This window comes from Bos javanicus, chromosome 3 (assembly GCF_032452875.1).
Source record: "Bos javanicus breed banteng chromosome 3, ARS-OSU_banteng_1.0, whole genome shotgun sequence".
Taxonomy (NCBI): Eukaryota; Metazoa; Chordata; class Mammalia; order Artiodactyla; family Bovidae; genus Bos; species Bos javanicus.
Genome location: NC_083870.1, coordinates 79711822 through 79731539, shown reverse-complemented (window position 1 = coordinate 79731539; position 19718 = coordinate 79711822). Strand labels below are relative to the sequence as shown.

At 37.7% G+C, this 19718-nt stretch overlaps 1 protein-coding gene across 1 annotated transcript in view; it reads left to right on the top strand.

Moving 5' to 3' along the window:
* The first annotated feature begins 318 nt into the window (after nucleotides 1–318).
* Nucleotides 319–19718, top strand: part of PDE4B (phosphodiesterase 4B) — a 546831-nt gene continuing 527431 nt past the window's right edge. The window contains exons 1-2 of the mRNA XM_061411703.1: nucleotides 319–399; nucleotides 4900–5138. Coding sequence (XP_061267687.1) covers nucleotides 358–399; nucleotides 4900–5138 — 281 coding nt within the window. The 5' untranslated portion in view covers nucleotides 319–357. The remainder of the gene's footprint in view (nucleotides 400–4899; nucleotides 5139–19718) is intronic.

Below are 19718 nucleotides of genomic sequence, written 5' to 3'. Positions count from 1 at the left end.
TTCACTAAAACCTAGTATTTCTATAGTCTTAAAGATCGTTGATAATTTGGGAGCCTAATTATTACCCGCTATTCCTTTTCTCTCCCTTTAGATAGCTTTTCTTGGACTTTTGCATGTTGTGAACCTCTTTTCTCACAGCTCAGCTTTAGTTAGCTTGGTAAATTGTGATATTTGCTTATCCACATGCATTGTATACCGTCAGATGTTAGTGCAGAGAACACCGTGTATTTGTATTTAACAAAGGATACTGAGCTGTTCTTTGTTTGTGTGTCTTTTTTCCCTGTAGGTCTTAAAAACTGACAGCAAAGCTGCCCTGAATAACAGACATCCTGAGAGGGGCTGTTTTTCACCTGTATAATGAAGAAAAGCAGGAGTGTGATGACGGTGACGGCTGATGATGTAAGTTCCAAAAGCCATAGAATTGCCGATTCTACCCACTCTTTGTCTGCCTAATAAAGAAGGCATTCCATGATTCTGTTCTAAGGGCAGGTAAGGTTGTTTAGAAGTACCACTCCATCACTAGGTATTTCTATGACACGGGGCATTGCCAGCCCTTGGACCCAGAACTCTGCGAGGTAGACAGCAGGCATACCACCCTCTTTGCAGCTTGGAAATAGGCTCAGTTTGAGCTTTGTGGTTTTTATTTACAAAATACCAGTCTGGAAATTTTTCTTTTCACCTTTCTTTTCACCATTTCTTGATGACTTTCTTGTACGTTTTTATCCATGTATAGCTAGTCCTTGAGTCACCTCTTGAGGTGGGGTCTTTGACAGCTGTTTGTATTTAGAAGAAATTTATGAGGTCCACATCTTCTAGGACTTAACTGCTCAGTGTGGGCCTCAGACCAGCAGTGCTAGCATCACCTGCATAGAAAGGCAGAATCTCAGAACCATACCTTAGACCTATTGATCAAACTTTGTATTAACAAGTTCCCATTATATTTGAGAAGCCCTGCTCTGGGTCCTTTGAAGAAGTGAAGAAGTCTATAGACATTATTTTCAATAGCTTTGCATCTTGGTCAGCTGAGATTATCTTTTTTGCTTTCAATTGATCAATCCCCCATTCGTGTCTCTTAAAGAAAAAACCCTGGGATTTTCCCATAGTACTATTTGTATAAGGTATGCTCCAGATTCTATTTCTTTGGAAGAGTAAAACTAAGCAATGCAGTCTGTCTATAAAGGATGATCAATTATTTTTTCTTTTCATTCTATCATTGCAGTGATTATCCTAATCCTCTCTGAGGTAATGGTTGACACAATGAAAAGACAGGGAAGTTTTCTCAGAAGAATGTGCAGGAAAGAAATGCATGTTTGAAGAATACAAACCCCACCTGGAGAGGATTGTTTTTACCTAGATTTGTACTGTCCAGCATGGTAGCCACTAGTCACATGTGACTCTGAAGCACTAGTGTGAATGGAGAGGTGCTGTAAATGTGAAATACATTTTGGATCTTGAATTCATAACAGTACAGATAGAAAAGAGTATAAAATATGTCATTAGTAATTTTTGATATAGATTACATGTTGAAATGTCAATATTTTGGACAATCTAGGCTAAGTAAAGTATATTATTAAAGGTAACTTCATATTTCTTTTTTTAATGCGATTACTAGAATATTTAAAATTATACATTTAGCTCCCATTTGTAACTTGTTCTTTATTTCTAGTAAACAGTAATAATCTAAAACTTTTCGCCATGTACCTCAACTTTTCAAATATAGTACAGAAGATCATATCAAATGTTATACACAGTATCTCTTCCCTAACAATGAAAGCAACTTGGCAGATACTATGTTTTATATGCCACACTCTGAAGAAAGATTCACCCTTAAGTCAAGGATGTTTTATTATATTCTTCGTTATTTCAGCTCAGCAAACAGTTACTCAGTGATTTAAATGTTCACTTGATATTATTTAGCGCCTCTTATGCACCAACCACTGGTTAGTTCTAGGGATTAGTGTTCTTGTCCCTTTGAAGTTTATATTACAGAGGGGAGGGCATAAATAAATCAATAAATTATAAAATAAGTCCAGCTATAATAAGAGCTGTACAGAAAAATGAAGTTGGTCGGGTGGGGGGGAAGAATAACTGGATGATGACTATAAGTGTTTATAGAAGGATGACATGAAGAGATGACATATGGACAGTGAAGACATATGAACGTTGAAGGAATGAACTCTGAGAAGATCTGGGGGAGGAGCATTTCTGGCAAAGGGAACATGTGATTTCCAGAAGTAACATTCAAATTAATGTTTTTTCCCTCTGCAAATCTTTGATCTGATAAATGATACAGTCAACCAATATCATGCTGGTTAAAATAGGAAAAGAAATCCAGGATCACAAATTCAGTAGTTTAGAATTGACAGAATTAGATTTTGCCTTTGAGGGTGTTAGCAAATTGGGGACAGTAATTATGAGTATGAATTAGAGTTTGAGGTAATTATATTGATAATGCAACACGGGTTAATGAAGTGTTTGTAAAACAGTGTTAATGTTTTCAACATTTAACGTAATTTCTAAAAGGCTATTCCATTATATTCTTTTGTGGCAATGCATGTTCACATTAATTGGAGTCTTTAGAAGAAATTCTTAAGACTCAAAGAATGACTCCACATCTCTATTTCAAGTATGTTCACAAGTCAGTATGGGAGATATTTTGTGGTAGGTGGTGACTTTGTTACCTTTCAAATAAGTATCATGTAAGTACCCATTTAGTTTATTCACTGCACTTATACCTGGTTGGTAATATTTACTTTCCTAAAAGAGGAAAAAATATCCAATAACTTTATTATAAGACCATTGTGATTTGTGGTTTAACTAAGTAACATTCTCATTTTGGTTCTTTTGTACAGTATTTCTTGTATAGGTGGTAAAATATTTGCTGAAGACTTTGGTTTCCAGATAATTGGTACTGTCTTTACGTGTATATTTGGAACAAACTGATATATAAAAGTTCTGACTTTTAGTTTGTTCCTGAATCTCTTTAGGAAGACTTTGTCTCTTCTAAGACTTTCTTTCTCCTCTAGTCTTTTTGAGAAAGAAACTTACATATGCTATGTTTTCTTCTCAGCTCTTATTTCTAACACATACATACATACATACATACACACACACACACACACACACACGCATGAGTAAGTGCCAAGCCATGGTAGATTTAATATAATCAGTTTTTAAACCAGTTTGTTTGTTTAAACCAAAGGTGGCCTAGTCCCAATTACTAAACAGTTAAATCCTGAGCACATTCCAGAATATTTCAAACTCTGGAGAATTCTAGATTGTTTGAGCTTCTTCCTGCTACTGAATTGTGGTTCTACTGAATTTTAAATAAGTGGTATTTGAAAACCTTAAGTCAAACAGAAAAAAATATGATGACATCCAATTTCCAGGTGGAGAGAACGGGGCCCCTGAAAATTGTCAGGCCTATGCATGCCAAGATTTTCATCATGAAAATGTGGCTTTGTATAGATGAGATAAGCATAAATAACTAGAACATAAGTCCTGCTGCTTTTTGCTGTTGTACCCTCTCAAATTAGGACTGTACAAGATTCTAATACGTGTGCTACAAATATTTGTTGAATGATCCCAGCTAGGCCCTTAAACTTGAATTAATTATTCTTATGTGAGCTAGTATAGGGATGGGTAGAGGAGTGGTGGGTGGAGAAATTCTGTTTGTTTAAAGGCAGTCTAGTACCAGGCTCTCCTAAGTCTATTTTGAAGGGCAATAGGAAGTACCTGTCTTTTAAGAGCTACTGAATGACTTCCAGGTGAGAGATCTTGGTCTGATGTTAGGACTTCAATTATTGCTTAAGATACGAGTGGAGAGTGACAGATAGAACTTTTAAACTCCAAGTGGCTATCAGTGGCTATTTGCATTGCCGCAACATTTGCTGTCTAGCTCAGAGGTTAAAGCGTCTGCCTGCAATGCAGGAGACCTGGGTTCGAACCCTGAGTTGGGAAGATCTCCTGGAGAAAGAAATGGCAACCTACTCCAGTATTCTTGCCTGGAGAGTCCCATGGACGGAGGAGCCTGGCGGGCTACAGTCCACAGGGTCTTAAAGAGTCGGATACGACTGAGCATCTTCACTTTCACTTTCACTTTCAAGCCAGTATGAGTGGTGAACCAGGCAGAGGCTCTTTGGGGTCTTCTACTCTCCACAGTACCAGGAACCAGAGTCACCAAGAGATACAGGAAGAATGAATAACTCTTATTGTTGGTTATAATTCAATGCCCTTATCTTCTCACAAGTATTTCATTTCATGTCAGCCTTAGGGCACATATTGAACATATGGCAGTTCAATTCAGGACCAGATAAAGTATATTCTTTTTTTTCTGAACTCTTATATATTTAACTCCCTCCCCCTATTGACCCCTAAACCCCCTCAACTCTGAGGAGAACTTTTATGAGAAAAGGAAAAGTCAGGTACCCAGTCACCCACAATTATGAGTATCTCCCTGGTCTGAGATAGAAAATATTTTTCCTTCAAAACATTGGGCAAGAAACGTTATACTTTAACTAGTATAGCTTATTCCCATGTTGCAGAATGATAACATCAGTATCCAAAATATATTTTCAGTGAATAGCTTTTATTTTAGCAAGTTAAAAGAGAAAGAAAAAAAAAAGAATAATTTAAAAAAGACAAGATATCCACAGTCGTAAAGATCACCATGACTATGCAACTGATATGTTTAAAATTTGAGCATTAGCCCCCATGCCTATATGTCTTCTCTTAAGCTTTTGATGTCAGTGTTAGATTCTGATTGTGAGATACTGAATAAGGACTTTATGAGTGACAGCTTGATCATTTAGTTTCTTATTTTACTACATTGTGCATCATTTTAAACATTTGAATCTCACTTTCTTTTTCCTCTTTTTTCTTCCCCTGTGGTTCCTATAGAATGTTAAAGATTATTTTGAATGTAGCTTGAGTAAATCCTACAGTTCTTCAAGTAACACACTTGGGATCGACCTCTGGAGGGGGAGAAGGTGCTGCTCAGGAAACTTGCAGTTGCCACCACTGTCTCAAAGACAGAGCGGAAGGTCAAGGACACCTGAGGGAGATGGCATTTCCAGACCAACCACGCTTCCTCTGATGACACTGCCAAGCATTGCTATTACAACTGTAACCCAGGAGTGGTGAGTAGCCCCCAGTGTAAATGTCAGCTGGAAGTTTTATTTTCCAGTTACTCCAGATACAATTTTCTTGTTACTAAAATGTTAGTTATCTGTGGAATAACTAAGGCTTTTGACATTTTGAGAATTTGTTTCCCTTTGGGTAGCAAAATGAGATCTTTTAAACACTGGAGATACTGTCTAACTTCTTAAGATTGGGAGGAGCCTGTTGAAGAAGGAATGAGATGCATTTTTATTAATGGCTGGGAAAGCAAAATTACTGCCTATGATCTTTTTTTTTTTTTAACTTCAGTGAATGTTGACATGTTTAATTTAGAAAAGAACAATCATATAGGAGTACCTAAAGGAAATACATATATATGATATATATAAATCATCTATATTATATATATGAATGACAAGAGATATTCTTATTGCTATACTCAAAATATAATTATTCTTAATTTCTTTTCACTATAATCCCACTTTAATAATTTCAGTTTATGATTAGATAGTAAATAAAACACTTTTGTAAATCAAAAGAGGAATGAAAATTGTACTATGGGAGATGCTTGGACTTTTTGCAGAAGCTATGTGAAAGAGACTATAGTGTTGAAACATTAATCAAGTACATATAATTTATGACTGTGGTTAAAATTGTGCCATGATATTTCTTCAAATATGTGTTTTTATCACATATTTAGTATTTAGCACTTTCTCTGATTTTTCTTTTTCCTTTACATAATCCAAATATTTTTCCAAGAATAGCCTGCGTATATAACATGGAGTCCTGTTCAAATGAAAAATACTTTCTCTATATTTTATATAATTTTAAATTATAATAATGTGGTGCTTTTAAAATGACTTTTAAAGTCATTTTTTAAGGAAAATAACTAAACATTAAATCACTGCGCAATATCATTGCTGTAAATCCTTAAAATCTGTGAGCTTCGTTGAGTGCCACATTCCATGACCGTATACTGAGCTGTGCAGTGCTGATGAGTAGTCCCGTGTGTGCTCACTGGGTGATGCAGGAAAGCTTTTAGCTGGTGGTTATCAAATACACTAAGAATTAGATCCCTGAGACTTCAGGTATCACAGTTACTAGCACGAAATGCTTCACCAAGCAGTCTGTATATGATAGACAAGCATGTAAAACGTTATAAGGGGAATGGGTTAAAGTTTTGAAAAGTAGTAACTGGCATCTTCTCCTTAGCTGAATTAACATTACAATAGTCATAACCAATCACTGAGAACTCAAATGGGCATGTGGCTCCCACATCGCTTACTCAGTCACATAGCCTATGTGATCAGTCTTGGTTTGCTTCTATAATATGACAGATTTGGAATCTGAAATATAAATCTATACGGATTTATATTTCAGCAAGTTGGCACCAGTGCGGTAGTACCAGTTGTTACAAGATTGAAATGCTTCCTGATGTTGGTAAATACATGCTTTCCTGGGCTTTATGATTATCCTTATTACTATCCCAGGCTCTTCCCCAGAAGGAAATTCTTCACAAACCAACAGTAAAGAGGTGATCAGTTGACGACTAGTACAGGAGGAGCCCAGTTTCTTTGGGCATTGGTGCTTTCTCTGTTAGAATAACAGTCTGGATAAAATGTACCTTGCAGTGTTGTAGTTCATTTTACCCAAAGACCCTTTGGGAGTTATGGAATTGTTCTTTCCTTAAAGTATTGAATCCAGACTCTGACATGTTGGGCACGCTTCTTTACCTCTCTAAGTTGAATGTGTTCATCTGTACATACAAAGAGAATAATTGTACTCAATCTCATGGGCTATTGTAAGGATTAGATATGGTGATCTCTATAAAATGCCTAGTTTAGTAAAAAGCACATATTAGGCAGTCAACAAGCATTAGTTTCTCTTCTCTTGATCATTATCCATTAAAGCCTTTTGAACATGAGAAACCATGTTTCAAGTATCAGTAGCCTCAGGTTGAGCATCAGTAGTTTAGAATGAAATGGAGGATTTACCCATTATCCAGTTGGTCTTGCAGTCCAGCCAGCACCACATATGAGTAATTAACTTATAATTTTCTTTTTTTTCCCAATCACCTGGATACTTTTTAAAGTGTGAGAGTATTCAGTCATTGACTGCAAATTTATTTTTAAGTATAAGCAACTAAAAGCATTTCAATGCATCCCTTAGAAATATTTCTTTTGTAATATTGATAGAGACTGGAGGAATTCTGGCAGAGGAATTTTCATTGAAAGACCATTTGATTAGAAGTGAGAAAGTAGGGTTCAGATATCATCAGGGCCATCACTTGATGAAAGGTCCTAGAGATAAGGAATGCAGCCTACAACCCTGTGTGGGAAAGAATTATACTCACCACTTAGAGTGTGGAGAATGTGGAATCAATCTACAAGCCTAGATGATGGGTCAGTAAACTTTTCTTGCCAGTTAGTAAATATTTTTGGCTTTGTGGGCTTTATAGTCGCTGTTGTGACTATTCAGCATCACCAGTGTAGTATGAATGTGGCCATAGACAGTGCATAAATGAATGTAGCTGGTCTCCAGTAAAACTTTATTTACATAAACAGGCAGGAGGCTAGATTTTGCCTGCCAGTCAGTTTGATGACTTCTGTTCTAGACTAGCAAATATCCCCAAGATATGATGCCGTCTCTGATAATTGCTTTGACAGCTGTAACTGGGTGAAACTGACCTTGAGTTCCTGGTTGGTGTTCTAAACGTGTCAAAGATATGGGAATATGTGCTATATATCAAGTCTTTAAAGCTAGTGAAGGAATTTGAATGAGAACAAATAATAATTACTACCCAGTGTATATAAAGTTAAATATTGGGTTGGCCAAAAAGTTCGTTTGGGTTTTTTCTATAAGATGTTATGGAAAAACTTGTACAAACTTTTTGGCTAACCCAATAGAAAAGATTGCTGTAAATTTAGCTCTTGTTTGGGGAGAATACATTGGATGAAGGGAGTTGGGCATCATCACAGGCAAAAGGCCTGGAATAGAAGGAAAGTGACTTGATTTACTGTGGAGAAAGGAAGAGTGAGGACCTGAGCCCAGTTGGGTGAACATCCATCTTGCTACCTTTTGGGTGAATTTCATCATTCCACAAAAACTCAAATGAATAAACAGAGATAAACAGAGATGATATAACTTTTCAGAGTTGTGGTGAGAGAGAAAATGTTTTTGGTGTATGTAGCATAGTAACTAGCACTTTAGTGGTTATTTTGATATTATTGTTATTTTATTGTTAAATATTGACTAAACAGCCAGTATTATGCATTTTTTTTATTGCTGGGGATTCCGGGGGAATTTCACCACCTGCGTTATTAGAACCATCTTGGAAATATGATGAAAGAAGAATTCATATATGAAAGCAGGATGCTATTTTTATTACTGATAAAGTTGATACTGGAATATGTACTCTATGTCTGTGGGCAAGTAGATGTCTAACACTGTGCACCATAATTATACAGACTTACCACGCAGTAATAGGAAGTGCTGGTGCTGGCCAGGCAGATCTTGTCCTCAGAGAATCTAACTCTAAAAAACTTGAACATGAAAGAGTTGTAGAATCCTGCCCAGGTGAGACAGTAGGAAGGAAGGACTGATTTCTGCATGTCTGCTTTCTCCTCTGGAAAGACCAATGCGGATTAAATTATTCCTTCTCCCTATGGAAGGCTGAGTGAAAAGGCAGAAGGTGGTTAGAAATGTTAAGACAGTGGCATTTGACACTTGGAAGACATGTCCAAAGTGGAAAAAATACGTTCTTCCTGACATTCCCCAACCTTTCCCCTTCTTTTCACCTTTAGTCTGGGGTTACACTAGGGACATGGCTGATGCCACATATCTGGTGGTCTTTATTTTTTTTTAATAGTTCAAGGAGTTTACTGACCTACCAAATTTATTAATGTCACTACAGTCACCACAACCAAATTAGGAAAATAAGTCAACACTCAGCCTTGACTGTCTATAGTTAAATCTTTAATTTAAACTTTCCTCCATGAGGCTCTTAGAACTCTTTGACTCCTTCTAACACTTCCTTGTTTGCAATTGTTAATTATCTGTTTTTTAACCTGAAAATATACTAGCTCTCTGTTTGGGATCATTTACCTTTTTGCTTGAAGTAAGTCCTTTAGAATTTACTGTCATTTTTTTTCTGTTTCTCTGAAAATTTCCTTATTTTGTCTCATGCTTGAAAGTGTTTTCTTTTTCATTATGTAGCAGTCTGTTTAATTCAACACTTTCCCCTTGCCTTTTGGCTTCCATTACTGTTGTTGGGAAAATGGCTCTAATTGTTTTACTGTGTAAATAAACTGCATTTGGGGTGGGGGACCCTTGATTTCTGAACTCCATCTTTGATGTGTCTATGGGTGGATTTCCTTTTATTTATCCTCCATGAGATTTACTGGACTTCTTGAATATGTTTTTTGGTATCTTTTATCATTGGATCTGGAATATTCTTTGTCATTATTTCTTCAAATATTTTCTCTGTCAGCCTTTTGCTCCTCTGCTATTGGACTTTGTATTTTGGATCTATTGGAATGTATTTTCGATCTACTTCTTTATCTTCCATTTCTTTTAATGTCTTTCACACATATATGGTTAAACGGTATTTGTCTTTGGGGTTGTATTCTTGTAATTGCTTTTGGCCTGCTTCTGGTTTGCTAATTCTCTTTTCAACTATGTTTAATTTGCTGTTAAACCTATTATATTGCATATGTCAATTTTGATTATTATATTTTTTATTTTTAAAATTTGTATTTATTTAGCTTTTAAGTGTGAGGTAATTTTATGTAGTTTTCTTTTCCCTACATGTATTAGTTAACTATTATTGCATAACAAATAACCCCCAAATGTAATGGCTTAAAATAACAAGCATGTTTTATCTACTTTCTGTGGGCCAGGAATCTAGTTGTGATCTAGCTGGGTCCCTCTGGCTGGGTCTGTCACAAGGCCAGAGTCAAGTTACTAACCAGTGATACCATCATTTCAATGGTTGACTGGGTGGGAGGGACAGCTTCCAAGCTCAGTCACATGGTTTTTGACAGGTTCATGTCCTTGTTGCCTGTTGACTGAAAACATCAGTTTTTGCTATATGGACCTCTCTCTTGGGCTACTCACGACATGGCGGTTTGCTTTGTATGGAACAAAGGCTTTTGATAGAGAAAGATCGATAGAAATAAAAAAATTTTTAGTGATATCACATCACTTTTGCACATTATATTCATTAGATCTAGCCCATACAAAGGGGAGGAATTGTGCAACTCCTGAATATGAGGAGGTGGGCATCACTGAGGACTAAGTTGGAGGTTGCCTATCATATTGCTTCCCAGGTGGTGCTAGTGGTAAAGAACCTGCCTGCCAATGCAGGAGACTTAAGATATGCAGTTTCGATCCCTGAGTCAGGAAGATCCCCTGAAGGATGGCATAGCCACCCACTCCATTCTTGCCTGGAAAATCCCATGGACAGAGGAGCGTGGCAGGCTACAGTCCATAGGGTCACAAAGAGTGGGACAGGACTGACGTGACTTAGCACACACACATCGTACTGCAGATGTCTACAGCTTTTAAAAAGTTCTCTAAATAGAGCAAGAGAAAGGAGAATAGACAAATCCACTATTAAGTTGTAGACTTCAACACTGCAGAAAACTGATAGAGCAAACAAGGAGAAAATCATTAGAAATATATTTGACCTGAACAGCATTATCAATCAACTTTATGTAATTGAAGTTTTTAGAATACTTCATCCAATAACAACACAATATGTATTCTTCTCAAGATTGCATTGAGTGCTCACCGAGATGCATCTATTCTGGGCTATTACCCATAGCTTAACAAATTTAAAATAATTAAATGGTCTGTGCTCTCAGACATAGTGGAATTAAATAAGAAATCAACAACAGAAACATAAGTGGGAAGTTCCAAATATTCAGAGATTAGAAATCCAACTATAAATAATAGACCAAAATAGCCAAAGAGAAATCTCAAGAAAAAATTAAAAGTATTTCGAACTAAGTAAAAATAAAAGTAATATTTACTATAATTTATAGAATGCAAAAAGCATTGCTTAAAGGGAAATTTATTTCTGTATCTATATCTATCTATATATCTGTTTCTATCTCTTCCTGTGTATATATTTGACAAGAACAAAGAACTAAATCAATAAGCCTTCTGTATAAGAAAACTATAAAGAAAAGGAACAATTTAAGACTCAAGTAAGCAGAAGAAAAATAATAATTAGAGCAGAAATCAATGCAATTGAAGACAGGAAAATAATAGAGAAAATTAGTGCAATCAAAAGATGGTGCTTTGTAAAAGTCAATACACTGATAAACTTTTGATCAGGTTAGCCAAGAAAAAGAAGAAAAGACATAAATTACCACTTTTAGAAATGAAAGAGAGAACATTACTATTGATTCCCTGGAGATGAAAAAAATAATAAAGGAATACTGTGAGCCACTCTCCCACATATTAGAAAATTTAGTTGAAATGGACTAATCCCTGTCCTGTGCGTGGGAAGTTGCTTCAGTCATGTCTGACTCTTTGCAACCCCAGGGACTGAAACACACCAGGCTTCTCTGTTCATGGGATTCTTGAGGTAAGAATACTGGAGTGGGTTGCCATTTCCTCCTCCAGGGAATCTTCCTGACCCAGGGGTTGAACCTGAGTCTCTTATGTATTATGCATTGGCAAGCAGTTTCTTTACCACTAGCGCCACCTTGTAGGTGAACTGGTGAGTTGTGATACATACACACAGTACAATGCAGTAATTGATATAAAATATAGTAGGAGGTGCACAGAGAAAGATGAATTTTAGACAATATTAGAAATTTCTTCTTTTGAGACATGTAAATTCAGTGCAGAAAAGAAGGAATGTATTGGAAATGACAAGGAGAGAAATAGGAAAAACTCATTTCCAAAGGTGGAGATAAGTTCAGTTCAGTCGCTCAGTTGTGTCCGACTCTTTGAGACCCCATGAATCACAGCACGCCAGGCCTCCCTGTCCATCACCAACTCCAAGAGTTTACTCAAACTCATGTCCATCGAGTTGGTGATGCCTCCAGCCATCTCATCCTCTGTCGTCCCCTTCTCCTCCTGGCCTTAATCCCTCCTAGCATCAGGGTCTTTTCCAATGAGTCAACTCTTTGCACGAGGTGGCCAAAGTATTGGAGTTTCAGCTTCAACATCAGTCCTTCCAATGAACACCCAGGACTGATCTCCTTTAGGATGGACTGTTTGGATCTCCTTGTAGTCCAAGGGACTCTCAAGAGTCTTCTCCAACACCACAGTTCAAAAGCATCAATTCTTCGGCACTCAGCTTTCTTCATAGTCCAACTCTCACATCCATACATGACTACTGGAAAAACCATAGCCTTGACTAGACCGACCTTTGTTGGCAAAGTAATGTCTTTGCTTTTCAATATGCTATCTAGGTTGGTCATAACTTTCCTTCCAAGGAGTAAGCGTCTTTTAATTTCATGGCTGCAATCACCATCTGCAGTGATTTTGGAGCCCCCCAAAATAAAGTCTGACACTGCTTCCACTGTTTCCCCATCTATTTGCCATGAAGTGATGGGACCAGATGCCATGAGCTTAGTTTTCTGAATGTTGTTTTAAGCCAACTTTTCCACTCTCCTCTTTCGCTTTCATCAAGAGGCTCTTTAGTTCTTCTTCAGTTTCTGCCATAAGGGTGGTGTCATCTGCATATCTGAGGTTATTGATATTTCTCCCGGAAATCTTGATTCCAGCTTGTGCTTCTTCCAGCCCAGCATTTCTCATGATGTACTCTGCATACAAGTTAAATAAGCAGGGTGACAATGTATGGTGTAGATCAGTGGTTTCCAAATGTTAGAGTGATTCAGGATCACTTGGATAACTTACTGAAAAACACATTGCTGAACCCCAACCATAGAGCTGGGAGTTTGGATAGAGATGGTGATCTGTAGTTCTAAGAAGTTCCGAGGTGATACTGAGGACATTGGTAAGTTACTGAAGGACTTTAAAAAATGAAATAAGACAAATGTTCTTATTTTAAATAGCTCGCTTTGATGACAGTATGGTATTGATATTGAGACAGAAAGGTAATGTAGACTTGCTTTAGTCCAAGTGAGCAATGATGATGGCTGAGTCAGGACAAAGTCTAGGAAAATGGTCAGAGGACACATGTGCTATAGGACACTGTTCTAGGAGCTGAGATACAATGGAATGTGATGGAGAAATTCTCTGTTTTTATGCAGTTTCCATTCTAAGGAGGTATATGGAGCTTCCCTGGTGGCTCAGATGGTAAAGAATATACCAGAGTGCAGGAGATGCAGGTTCAATCCCTGAGTCAGAAAGATCCCCTGGAGAAGGGAGTGGCTACCCACCCCAGTATTCTTGTCTGGAGAATTCCATTGACAGAGAAGCATGGCGGGCTACAGTCTATGGGGTCACAAAGAATTGGACATGACTGAGCAACTAACACTTTCACTTTTTCATAGAATAGAACTAATATCCATACTTTCCTTCTTTCCAACAACAAGAAAGCTAGCATTGTAACTGAGCACATGGTTCCCCAGAAAACAAACAGTTCTTTCAAAGCCATTCTTGCAGCTTCCTTTTAGTCTAGCTAGAACCTATATACACTAGGTTCTGGGAGATCATACCAAAAATCAGAGGGTGTCCATTCACTTCTATTTCCCCCATCTCTGTGGACTGGAGTGGGTGTGCAGTGCTGAGATTTATTGTACTGTGTGGCCAAGGTAACACCGTGGGCCTGATGGAACAGCAAAACTGAAGGGCCCTGAGCATGTGATAGCTGCATGGAGAGCTACCACCCACGCTGGGTTTTCATGGGAAGTAAATACAATTCTTTTGTTGTTTTGGGCTTGTCTCTGATACAGTAGCTGAACCTGTATCATAAGTAATACTGGGGGAAGTATATAATTGTAGTGGAGGTTTACATAAAGGGGACGCCCAGATCATGAGTCTCACAAAGGCAGTCATTTAAAAGTATAAATAAGTTATATAAATATGTTGTTTACAGCTGTATCCGTTAAACTTAACATATTATTCAAAATGACTATTAGCTATACTTTGCATGCAAGGAAGAGTTTTACAGAATGCCCAAGCCAGTCAGTTGGTTATTACTCAGTCAAGAAAGATTCACTTGTACAAGGTACTTACATCTGAGTGTGCCAGCCAGTGTGATGACTGCTGAATATCCCTTCATTATGTCTTCTTATTATGTGGTATACTTACTAATCCAATACTAAGTAAAGTGGGTAATTAATTGATAAAGGCATGAGTCTGTTCATGGAGGTGCCATCTAATTACAATAGTGATTTAAATAAGTAGCAGAACACTATAGAATGAAATAATGTGATAACAGGAAATAAGCAGGGTGATCTGACAGAGTAATGTGAGCTGAGCCAAAGAATGGTACTTAGATAAAGTAACTATGAAATACTTCCAAGAGGAGATGATATTTGATTGATATCTAAATGATAAAAAGCAGTTAATCTGTTCAAAAAGTGGATACAGGCTCTTAATAGGCAGAGGGAATAGAACTATAAAAGCCCTGGGTTGGGAAAGAGCCTAGTATATTTGAATAGGAGAAAGGAGACCAGTGTGGCTGGAGCACAGAAAACAAGGGAGAAGAAGATAGAAGTTGGGATTTGAAAGGAGCGGTTAGATTAGATACTCACTTGTAGTCTATTACAAGGAGTTTTGTTTTATTCTAAGAGCAATGACTAACAACCTCAGATAGGCAGATGATACCACTCTAATGACAGAAAGTGAAGAGGAACTAAAGAGCCTCTTGATGAGGGTAAAAGGGGAGAGTGAAAAAACTGGCTTAAAGCTCAATATTCATAAAACTAGGATTATGGCATCTGAGCCTATTACTTTATGGCAAATAGATGGGGGGAATGGAAACTGGCAAATTTTATTTTCTTGGGCTCCAAAATCACTGTGAATGGTGACTGTAGCCGTGAAATGAAAAGACACTTGCTCTTGGAAGAAAAGCTATGACAAACCTAGAAAGCATATTAAAAAGCAGTGACATCACTTTGCTGACAAAAGTCCATCTAGTCAAAGCTGTGTTTTTTCCAGTACTCATGTTCAGATGTGAAAGTTGGACTATAAAGAAGCCTGAGTACGGAAGAACTGATGCTTTTGAATTGTGGTTCTGGAGAAAATTGTTGAGAGTTCTTTGGACTTCAAGGAGATCAAACCAGTCAACCCTGAAGGAAATCAACCCTGAATATTCATTGGAAAGACTGAAGCTGAAGCTCCAATACTTTGGCCACCTTATGCGAATAACTAGATCATTGGAAAAGACCCTGATGCTGGGAAAGATTGAGGGCATGAGGAGAAGGGGACAACAGAGGATGGGATGGCTGGATAGCAGCACTACCTTATTGGACATGAGTTTGAGTAAACTCAGGGAGATAGTGAAAGACAGGGAAACCTGGCATGCTGCAGTGGGGTCACAAAGAATTGGATATGACTTAACAACAAAGAGCAGTGAGAAGTCTTAATAATGTTTTAAACAAAAAATATGACAGGATCTGACTTTGAAAGAATAATGTTTTGGGTACAGGTATAATGAATTGTAGGGTCAAAGTGGAAGCAGAGATGAATGCAGAGAAGTCATTTGAAGCAGGATGAGGCCAGAAGAGATGGAGAAAAGTGAAAGGATTTAATTGATGTTTACAAGTGTGTTGATAGGGCTTGCTAGGGGATGCATGCAGAGGTCTGGGAAAGGAAGGCATCAACAACCAGTTCTATGCTTTTTGCTTGGGTTGATATTGGTGTCATTTGTTGAAATTAGAACTACCGGGGGAAGATTTTAGGGGGTTTAATCCAAAAGACTCATTTTGGACAAGTTAACTATGAAGGTGCTGATGATTTGTGATAGCCATTAGCAGTTAGAGGTATATGGGTCTGGGCTTCAGAGGAAAGAGAAATTTAATAACTTATCAGAATAAATATAACATTAATGTTTTAACAGTTCATTTTGTTTATACATGCTTCAAACAAACTAAATGTATAGAAAATAATTCAACAAACATTCACCATCTATTGATATACCTGCTACCTAGACTTAACAAGTGTTGACACTTTGCCTATTTGCTTCAGCCCTCTTAAAAATATGATGTTGCAGAAAAAGAATGAGAGAACATTTCTAAAGATGCTGGGAAGACAATGGCTTAAATACATTTCATTTCTCATCCTCTCTGAGCTCTTCTTCTTCTGCCAGTAGACAGATCCTGGAGGATGAGAAAGAAGCCTTGAATTATGTCACAGTCATGCCAAAGATAGAAGGAGAGGAACAAGGAGAAAACATGTAGCAGGCTCCTGTGAAGTGGAGTTATTAGGGAAGACAGACAAAGACTTAAGGCAATAACAAAGTACTTGACATTCAAGTACAGCATAAAGGAAGACTTTTTGAAACCAAAATCATTTCATATATTCAGCATATAAATTAAAAAAGAGTACAATCTTTGATATTAAAAGTAGCAACACAGAGAGACATATACAAACACACAACTCACACATACAGAAACTAATGGTTCTGAAAAATGAAATGGTAGAACTATCTCAAATGTCAGAGAAAAATACAAGGACATAAAAATCTTTTAAGAAAAGAAAAAATACTGGAAATTTAGCTCAGTAAGCCCTAATATGTAAGTGATGAGTTCAGTTCAGTTCAGTCACTCAGTCGTATCCGACTGTTTGCGACCCCATGAATCACAGCACGCCAGGCCTCCCTGTCCATCACCATCTCCCGGAGTTCACTCAAACTCACGTCCATCGAGTTGGTGATGCCATCCAGACATCTCTGTCGTCCCCTTCTCCTCCTGCCCCCAATCCCTCCCAGCATCAGAGTCTTTTCCAATGAGTCAACTCTTTGCATGAGGTGGCCAAAGTACTGGAGTTTCAGCTTTAGCATCATTCCTTCCAAAGAAAACCCAGGGCTGATCTCCTCTAGAATGGACTGGTTGGATCTCCTTGCAGTCCAAGGGACTCTCAAGAGTCTTCTCCAACACCACAGTTCAAAAGCCTCAATTCTATAAGGAGTTCTGAAAGAAGAAAAAGGAATAGATGGAAGGTAGGCAATAGTTTAATAATTATCAGACAAGTATTTCCCAGAGTTTAAGAAAGACTTGAGTCTGAAAGCTGAGCAGGCTTTCAATCTTGCGTTGCCTTACAATTTAAGGCAAGATTGATGAAAACAGACTCACATCTTGATACACTGTAGTAAAGTACCTGCATTTTTAAGTACATATAAGAAAAATGTCTTTAAACTTTCAGCGGGAAAGAACAATTCAGTTACAAGAAAAAATGTAAAATGAAATTTGATTATTGATCTTCACCATGAAAAACTAAAGGGATAATGTACAGACTACTAAGAAAAAAGACTACAACCTAGAATCTTGTATCCAACCAAGATGTAATTCACAACTGTGTTAGGGAAAACAGTCGGTTTGATTAATATGAGTGACCTTGAGATGGAAAGATTATCCTGAAACATTTGTTGTTGTTGTTCAGTTGCTCAGTTGTGTCCTACTCTTTGTGGCTCCATGGACTGTAGCCTGCCATGCTTCTTGGTGCATGGAATTTCCCAGGCAAGAATATTGCAGTGAAGTGCCATTTCCTACTCCACAGGATGTTCCTGATGGGGTCTGAACCCATGTTTATTATTTCTCCTGCATTGGCAGAGGGATTCATTACCTCTAGTGCCATGTTAAGTTAAAACTAAGTGAACGGTTGTGGACTATAAGGGAATGTGTAATACATATAATAAATAAGAATTACGGATGGGCATCCACTATGGAAATAGTATGGGAGTTTCTTAAAACTAAAAATAGAACTACCATAAGGTTCAACAATTTCACTCTTAGGTACTTATTCAGAAAAATGAAAGTACTAATTGGAAAATATGCATATACCCCAATATATGATCATAGCAACACTATTTACAACAGTAAAGTTATGCAAGTAACCAAAGCCTCCATCAACAGACAAATAGAGAAAGTTGTGGCATACACACACACACACACACAAACATGTTATTGTTCTGTTGCTCAGTTGTGTCCAACTCTTTGTGACCCACAGACTGCATGCAGCATGCCAAGCTTTCTTGTACATCACCATCTCCCTGAGTTTTCCCAAACTCATGTCCATTGAGTTGGTGATGCCATACAAACATCTCATCCTCTGTCGTCACCTTTGCCTCCTGTCTTCTATCTTTCCCAGCATCAGGGTCTTTTCTAATGAGTTGGTTTTTCGCATCAGGTGACAAAAGTATTGGCACTTCAGCTTCAGCATCGTCCTTCTAGTGAATATTCAGAACTGATTTCCTAAGGATTTACTGGTTTGACCTCCTTGCAGTCCAAGGGACTCTCAAGAGTCTTTTCTAACACCACAGTTCAAAAGGATCAATTCTTCGGTACTCAGCCTTCTTCATGGTTCAACTCTCACATCCATACTATTGAAAAAACCATAGCTTTGACTGTACAGACTTTTGTCAGCAAGATAGTGCTCTGCTTTTTAATATGCTTTCTAGGTTTGTCATAGCTTTTCTTCCAAGGAGCAAGCATCTTTTCATTTCATGGCTTCAGTCACCATCTGCAGTGATTTTGGAGCCCAGGAAAACAAAGGCTGTCACTGTTTCCATTGTTTCCCCATCTATTAGTCATGAAGTAATGGGCCTGTATGCCACGATCTTAGTTTTTTGAATGTTGAGTATTTTTTCACTCTTCTCTTTCACCTTCATCAAGAGGCCCTTTAGTTCCTCTTTGCTTTCTGCCATAAGAGTGGTGTCATCTGCATATCTGAAGTCATTGCCATTTCTCCCGGCCATCTTGATTCCAGCTTGTGATTCATCTAGCCCAGCATTTCACATGGTGTACTCTGTACACAATTTAAATAGCAGGGTGACAATATACAGCCTTGACATACTCCTTTTCCTATTTGGAACCAGTCCATTGTCCCATGTCCATTTCTAACTGTTGCTACTTGACCTGCATATAGTTTTCCTAGGAGTCAGGCAAGGTGGTTTGGTATTCCCATCTTTTTAAGAATTTTCCAGTTTTGTTGTGAACCACATAGACAAAGGCTTTGGTGTAGTCAATGAAGCATAAGTAGATGTTTTTCTGAAATTCTCTTGCTTTTTCTACAATCTTAAGGACATTGTCAATTTGATCTCTGGTTCCTCTGCTTTTCTAAATCCAGCTTGAACATCTGGAAGTTCTCATTTCATGTACTGTTGAAGTCTAGCTTGGAGAATTTTGAGCATTACTTTGCTAGTGTGTGAGATGAGTGCAACTGTGCAGTAGTTTGAACATTTTTTGGCATTGCCTTTCTTTGGGATTGGAATGAAAACTGACCCTTTTCCAGTCCTGTGGCCATTGCTGAGTTTTCTACTCAGTCATAAAAGGAATGAAACTCTGCCATATGTAAAACCATGAATGGGCCTGGAGGGTATTATGCCAAGTGAAATAAGTCAGACAAAGACAAATGCTGTGTGATATCACTTATATGTGGAATCCAAAAAAAAATAGTACACATGGATATACATAGCAGAAATGAAACAAACTCACAGATACAGAAAATAAGCT